This window comes from Enhydra lutris, unplaced genomic scaffold (genome assembly GCF_002288905.1).
Source record: "Enhydra lutris kenyoni isolate GAN:26980312 unplaced genomic scaffold, ASM228890v2 scaffoldscaffold9, whole genome shotgun sequence".
NCBI classification, from domain to species: domain Eukaryota; kingdom Metazoa; phylum Chordata; class Mammalia; order Carnivora; family Mustelidae; genus Enhydra; species Enhydra lutris.
In genome coordinates this window covers 41,684,919-41,692,302 of record NW_019154093.1, presented here as the reverse complement: position 1 = coordinate 41,692,302, position 7,384 = coordinate 41,684,919, and the positions used below count along the sequence as shown (strand labels likewise).

Below are 7,384 nucleotides of genomic sequence, written 5' to 3'. Positions count from 1 at the left end.
AATAGGACTACTACGCTCAAAGACAGAAATGCCAATAAACACTTAGAACTGTACTGAAACCAAAGCCCAAAAGGAAGATGGAAAAACTCTAAAGGTATGTTTAGAAAATTACTTGAAACTACTATAGTACTATATGAGCACAGCTATGCTCCACAAATCCACCTTTAATAAAAAAGAAAATTAAAATAGTGCTAAACATAAAAAAATCCCCTTTCTGAGCTTACAGCCTTGAAAATATTCTTTTATCAAAAATGGAGAATTCATATTTTTGTGTTATTAATATATTACAGTAATTTTTAATATAATTTGCATTGATTCACTTCAATGAAAAAACAAAAGTCTACAGAAAACTCTTCTATTTGTAGTCTTGCTTAATCAAGAATGCCAAGTTGTAGGACATTTAAGATGTCTCTAAATCAGACTGCTTTTTTGTATTTAAAGTAATTTCTAGAAAAATTTGCTCCCTATAAGTTATCATGTCTTCTACATCTTTGTAGACAAGCATTTCTTCAATGGACAACAGTTTATAGTTATTCAGGCTGAATGCTGATTTGTTCTGTATAGCATTTAACATTTTTAGGGATATTGTAACTGAATCACTTAAAGAAGAACAAACTGGGAAAATACGAGCATTCCACAAACTCAAACATGTCTTGTTTCCAGAGAACAGTTCCTCTGTAACTTTCAGATTCCAAATATCTAAGCATGACAGGAAACAGACTCCAAAGAATTGAAGTAACTTTATATCTGACAATGTTTTAACATTCTTTTTCAAGTTGTCTTGCACTCCAAATGCCATAGTTGAATACTTTAAGTGTCCATTCATCTTCAAGCTTAAGGAACACACAAAAGAATATGCAGGCAGAACAGCTGCTGTTATGATATGACAACCACTAATAATGCAGTTTTCCCCAACTGAAACATCAGGCCCCAATCTGGAATACTCCACAACTGAGCCAGTTGCCACAGAACATCTTGAATCCAGTATACTTTGAATGATACAGGATGTATTACCAGAACTTTCCGGTATTGCAGAAAAGGTGCTAAAAGCTATGGACTCTAAGCCAAGTTCTGACTTCAAACTGCTATCTGAAGTAAAATGAAACAAGTATTCTTCAGTTGTTCCGATGTGATAAAATTTGGAGTTATTAAGAACAATAACATTTAATGAGGTTCCTTTAAGAAGATGAAATATTCTCTGCCTAGTATCTATCAACTCTGCTTCTTCTTTAGTGACATTTGCTGTGTTTCTGGTGTACTCCACAGTTGCTCCAGATCCCAAAGCTTGCAGAAAGTCTCCATAGGCATCTATTTCACAGTTCAATGTGCCTATTTTCTCATAAAAAGCAAGTAACTTTTTTGCTGATTTATGATCCATATAAAACAAGCTGTCCGTGTAGACATACTCAGAGTCTAACTTAAGAGAGGGAGTATCACCCCTAGCAAAGTCCTGTTGAGAAATATTTCCCGGTCTACATACAGCATCAAATTGATGCATCTTTTCTATGCTGGGCTTATGAAGGAAACGATGGCAAGACCTGTATTCAAGGTCTCTATATTCTAATTTATCAAAAGGTTCTAAGACAAATACTCCATGTGTGGTTCCAACAGTCAAACTAGAAGGATGAGCTAAAGCAGTAAAGCCAGGTTTGTCAAATCTAATAAACTCACATTCTCCGATACTATAAAGTTCAATATCATCTGCACAGGTAACCAGAATCCCAGGATTCATATGTGAGGGGAAATCAATGTACATGGCTAGTTTTAATTCCAACATCTGATAAATGGGGTTACCAAAAGGTAATGCAGTGAAAATTTTGCCCAGGGCACTTGCATTTGGAAGGCGTTGGCTGTAACCACCTATATAAAAATAACAAAATAACTATTTTAAAATGTTTATAAGTCTCTTAAGATTTTAGAAACCCAGGGGGATCAGTTATAACCCAAATATCTCTAAAAAATATTTAATATATATAATATAGTACGGTAGCTCAGGAAAGAATAGCAAATTCCAGGTTACAAATTCAAGACCAATTCTCCTGTAGTGATTTGATACAATGCAATGTGAGATTAGGAAAGAATTCTATTATATTATATTTTAGAGGATTTGAATTGTTTTGAATCAATTGTGCAACTAGTAAAGAGAACCATGGGCTAAAAAATGATCTTATATCCATATTTTAAATGATAAATTAAAATTACAACAACGTTTGAACTCCTATATTAAGAATCCACTTCATAGAGGGGGAAAAGTCACAAAAAACTAAAATGCCAATTCTAAAATAAAATTGTTAAACAGTAATTTCCAGATGCAGTGTTCTTCCTCAAATTATTACATACATTTTAAGGAAGTAAAGGTACATTTACTTAAAAGCATTTAAAATTTATACTTGTTTTTAATTTAAACAGGCTTTTTTAATCTGAGTCTTATGACTTTAATTCCTTGAAAAGCATGTTAAGTACATTAAATACCTTACACCATTTTTATGTAACTAATTATATTGAGGAGCCGCATTAGATAGTAGAAAGAGACAAAAACAGGTTCAAACTCTGGTTCACCAATTTTTAGTTGTTCCATCTTTGGATTTACTCCAAATCAGCAAATGTAGAATACCTGCTTTATTGTGTTTTATGTAAAACACTTGGCACATGATATGTTGTTTAACAAATGAGAGCTAATACTTTCTACTTTTCTCCTTTTCCAAAGACTAGCCAATACTTAAGTTTAGCATTGTAAGATTAACCTTTTTCCAACTATGTATTTTATAGTGTCTAACTTAGATTTTACTAAGTTGGTAATAAATAATATTGGTTCTGGAATAAGCTATAAAGTTGAATTTTTCTACTTTTTTAGAGTTAGTCTTAAAATCAGAACTAGGATGCTTTATTTGATACCATCCTTACAAAGAATCATTGTTCTGTATATGAATCATAAGAAATAAAGTGCTTTGAAAGACATGTAGATGAGTGGCTCTAAAATACCTGTCCCTGAACTGGTGCCAGTCTATAATAACATTTTCATCAGCTCCAGTACATAAAGAAAAGTAACAGAGGTTTGCATATAACCCGAGTTTTCATACAACTAAGTTTATTGAATTAAGAAAACTATTCTCCTGAGATTATTTCTTTCCCACTTTCCTGTGATAAAATGTCCTCTTTTGTGTGTGATTTTCCCTCTTACATACTTTCTTGTCCTCTCCATGTTTTGTCACCATCTTTTCTTTTGTTTTCAAACTCTTTTAAGGATAGTAGACTTTTGCCACCAATAATCAGATACAAATTTATGGTAGAAGGTTTTGGCAAAAGTCTGGTAATCACAGTGCTAAGCCAGCCTTTTCCCTACAATAATAATCCCTTTTAAAGCATTATCAAGAAATGTTCACATTTTGATGAGTTATATTTTAGGAAAATAATTTTCTATATACATACCGAAAACAATATCCATGAAAAGCTGATGATGTATGTGATCTATAAAGATACATTTGTGAAAAAAATTATGTTGCTTACAACTTTAAAATGTCTAGAAAAACATGAAATATGTTTTCAAAGCACAGTAACTTCAGAGAAAAAAAATTTTTAAAAAGGAGAAGTATTTGCAAGGTAGAAGAAAGTCCCTAAAATATCAAAGGTAAAATGTCAATTAGTGAAAAAGAAAATGTGTAACTTTACCAGAATGAATTAATAGGATGGTAAAAGAATTCCATTTATTGCCATATATCTTTTCCAAACATCGAAGGGCACAAAGTGTGGATCCTCCATTTCCTTAAAAATAAAAGTTAAAAAATGTAATTAATTTCATAGAAACTTACTGAAAATTTGTAATTATGGTAAAAAGTTAGGTGTTTTAAGTTTGAGGATAGGGCCTTTGGCTAACAATTAACTAGCTGGAGAGCAAAGGTATGGGCAAAAGAGTCACACTGAACACACATTTCACAGTATTTAAATAGATAAATAATTAGCAATGAAATCCAGAGATTAGCACTTGATAATAACTGATGAGCACTGAAATCTCCTGAAAATAAGGAAGTAATATATTAGACAAACTGCAACACAAAAAGTAAGTATACATGTTCATTTGAAATTACAAACTAAAAAACCTATTAAAATAGTTCTCCCACATGACAAAACCAAATATTTGAGTTAGATTTCCTTTCTAAAAAGTTTCTTAGAACCTGGTGTTCTAAAAAATATCTTAAATATAACTACACTTACTAGTTACCTTGGGCAAGTTATTTAACTCTCTCTGCCTCAAATTCTCATCTATATGATAGGAACCATAAAAGTACTGACTACACCATTATGAGGATTAACACAGGTTAAATAGAACAACGCCAATGTCAGATATAGATACCCTGTGTGGTATCAAGAGGCTTCAGCTTTGAGTATCACAAAGAAAATGGCCCCCAGAAAAAGAGCAAGTATTTTTATTTGCAGTGGAAGGTCAAAGGCAAGGTTGACTTAAACTGGGTTTTTAAAGTAAGTATCTGTGATACTTGGGCCATTAGACTGTGCTCTTTTACTCTTTTACTTTCTGCATCATGGTTCCAAGAGGCTAAGTATGTGTGTGTGTTTATTTTTTCCCCTGATTTGCAATCTTCATGTAAGAGTACCGATTTTAACTCCAGCAGGATCAACAAAAACATGATATTGAACTCCAAGGGGTAGCTCCTTTTTTTTCAGCTTTTCTGAGAGCTGTTGCTTATAAGCAAGCTCCTGTTTTTCATCAGCTGCTGTTATTGCAACAATGTCCCAGAATTCTCCAGCTGTCACAGGTTTGCCTATGTGGAAAACACAAGGGAATAAGTATCAGAAATCTCTAGCTGTTATAGGTTACCTCTTTGGAAAGAAAAAAAAAAGATTATCTTCATAAACCTATTTTCTCAGAATTAGAGAAAAATTAGTGGCTAGGTAGGATAATTCAAACTAGTTCTATTGAAGATTGTTCACAAATTTTTATTTTTTTCTCTTAGATTACTTGCTCCTTTTATAGTTTATAGTTCACTTATTTAATATTCTGAAAGTTGTTAGGTTTCTTTTTTTTTTTAAAAGATTTTATTTATTTATTTGACAGATAGAGATCACAAGTAGGCAGAGAGAGAGAGCGGAGGAAACAGGCTCCATGCCAAGCAAAGAGCCTGATGTGGGGCTTGATCCCAGGACTCTGGGATCATGCCCCAGCCGAAGGCATAGGCTTTAACCCACTGAGCCACTCAGGCACCCCAGTTGTCAGGTTTCTTAAGAGAAGTACTTTCGCTTTCCTAAAATTTACTTCGATTCTTAAATAACAAGAGACAAAAAGAATAAATGAATCTCCAGCTGTGAAAATCAATTTTCATATATCAGGACCGTTTATTGGTTAAGTACAATTCATCCCAAAGATCCACTCCTCCAATGTCGCTATTTATAAATTTAGGTCCTTTATTGTTTATGACCTTAAGTTGAGCCATGCAAGTTTACAAAGATTTTAAGTATGACCTAAAATTCTGGATAACAGAAAAGTTCCCAACTCCCTAATGAACTCATTAAAAAAAAGACTGAATTTTTGGTAGACAGTTGGAAGCTCTTCTTTATTGGTACACAAGATGATAAGGATTCTTATTAGTTAACAGACAGGATTTGTCCAAACCTAACAGTCCTGAACATCCTGTCTTCAAGTATTACTTCCTGTATTTTTAATGCAGTAATTTCATCAAAAATATAATTTTATTAGGTAGTTGTACAAAGAATGACAAATAACACAGCTTTATTTATTTTGATACAAACTTCCCCTTTTAGATTTTAACCTGTAATTCCTCTGTGTCTTGTTCTGTTTTTTACTCAGTTTGCATTCACAGCATGGAAAGAATTGATGAAGGAGGTAAGGGGACTGTAGAATGCTAAAATCAGATTTGTATTGATCAAAACACTGTGCTTTAGATATTTAATTTATTTTAAATAACTTTTGTTAATGAGCTAACCAAATGCATAACTTGGATTTATAGCTTCCCTAATCAGATTAATATTTTCTTTCTTCTTCTCTCTTATTTTGATATATAGATGTTACTAGGAATAAAGTCAAAGAAATAAAGTAACAACATAACGTAAGAAAAGGGCAGTGGCAGAATTAAAAAAAAAAAAAAATCAAGAAGGGTATTAGCTACAGCTGGGCCTGCGTCCTAAGCCCCAAGGTGAGAAGCAGACAGGAAGTGACAGTCCAGCAAATTTCCCGGTACGTAAAGCACCCTCCCTGTCCACTGCCGGGAATAGCTGGGGTTCCCTCTTCGCTACCTCTTAGCTCTGAAAACCTCCTCAATTTTCGCTGGGTGGCTTCTCGCAGAGTTACGCCAAGGGGTGCAAGCGCAGCAGCCATTACAACACCTTCCCCGAAACCAGCAGAATCCTTCCAAGTCTCTGCCGCTCTGCACAGCACGCATGCGCACCTGAATGTAACCCGTTCATGGGTCCGGTTTAGCCTCTGTCCCCGCCCTTTACGTGCGTCTCTCACGTAACCACGCCCCCGAAAGCTCCGGCCCGCCCCGAGAAAACCTTGAGGGACCGAGTCCAGAGTCTGGCCTCGTTTCCCTAGCAACCGTCTCCGGAACAGATGAACACCTAGCGATTTGACGGACTGTGCCGGGTCTGGGCCGTTTGTTCCCAACTCATAAAGCCTTGCAGCCCAGTTGGCCCGGTGAGTGGTTCGGGTTGGGCGGTAAAATTGCTAGAACCGACCCGTTAAGAAGACAAAACCACAATTTATCTTCCAGCTCTCTCGAAAAGTGGTTCGTCCTAACTCGCGGTTTCAGCCAGGAACAGTTCCCAAAGACCTCTTGACAGTTAATTCCTCCCACCGTGTCGTCATCTGAAGACATTTGCTCCAAGCCCAAGTCCAGATATATAATCTGAATATTCAAAATCTGTATTCTGTTCAGGAACCTTAGGTTTGTGGTTTCTTTGCCCTTGCAGTTCTTAGTAAGTGAGCCTCTCCACTCCTAAGTTTTGAGTTCACTTCATAGGCTTTTGTAAATTGTATATAATTCAATCTGGGACCAGTCCCTTAACATTTGTGGTATTAGGTTTATTTACTGGCATTCTTTTGTATATGCAGACTGATCAAGAACTTTAAATGACATTACTGGGAATAAGTCAGACCTATTAGATGTATTTTTAGTAGCTAACTATAAGTCTTTATCTTGTAAAGCACAAGTTTATAATGAGTTTTACAGGTTAATCTCTTCATCTTTACATAGAAGAAAATTATGAATCAGAATAATGACTTACTGAAGGCCTCACAATCAGTAGTAGAGAAGACTTTAACATAATTTTTCAATCCCAAACCCAGAAATCATCTACCACACCATGCATTTTGATTTATTTTAGAAACCTGTCTTCACTAAACTTTCCATCA

The 7,384-nt window shown here is 34.8% G+C and overlaps 1 protein-coding gene across 3 annotated transcripts; it reads right to left on the bottom strand.

Moving 5' to 3' along the window:
• Positions 1–291: 291 nt before the first annotated feature.
• Positions 292–6,407, bottom strand: LOC111143134 (fucose-1-phosphate guanylyltransferase). 3 transcript variants are annotated; one of them, XM_022496633.1, is made up of 5 exons: positions 6,268–6,407; positions 4,611–4,778; positions 3,670–3,762; positions 1,795–1,860; positions 292–1,059 (listed from the first exon to the last, which is right to left on the bottom strand). In XM_022496633.1, exons 1-5 carry the CDS (start codon positions 6,347–6,349, stop codon positions 401–403), a joined length of 1,068 nt encoding a protein of 355 aa, XP_022352341.1. In that variant the 5' UTR covers positions 6,350–6,407; the 3' UTR covers positions 292–400. The 3 variants fall into 3 exon arrangements, with proteins under 3 accessions (XP_022352341.1, XP_022352339.1, XP_022352340.1); XM_022496631.1 differs by having other exon boundaries at positions 292–1,860; XM_022496632.1 differs by lacking the exon at positions 6,268–6,407 and having other exon boundaries at positions 292–1,860; positions 3,430–4,673.
• Positions 6,408–7,384: the final 977 nt, after the last annotated feature.

Coding starts and splice junctions, on each gene's coding strand:
- LOC111143134 (XM_022496631.1), bottom strand. CDS start 6,349: ATGGCTGCTGCGCTTGCACCCCTTGGCGTAACTCTGCGAGAAGCCACC. Junction 4,779..6,267: donor GAGGTTTTCAGAGCTAAGAG/GTAGCGAAGAGG, acceptor TTTTCCACATAG/GCAAACCTGTGACAGCTGGA. Junction 3,763..4,610: donor TCCTGCTGGAGTTAAAATCG/GTACTCTTACAT, acceptor TTTATTTTTAAG/GAAATGGAGGATCCACACTT.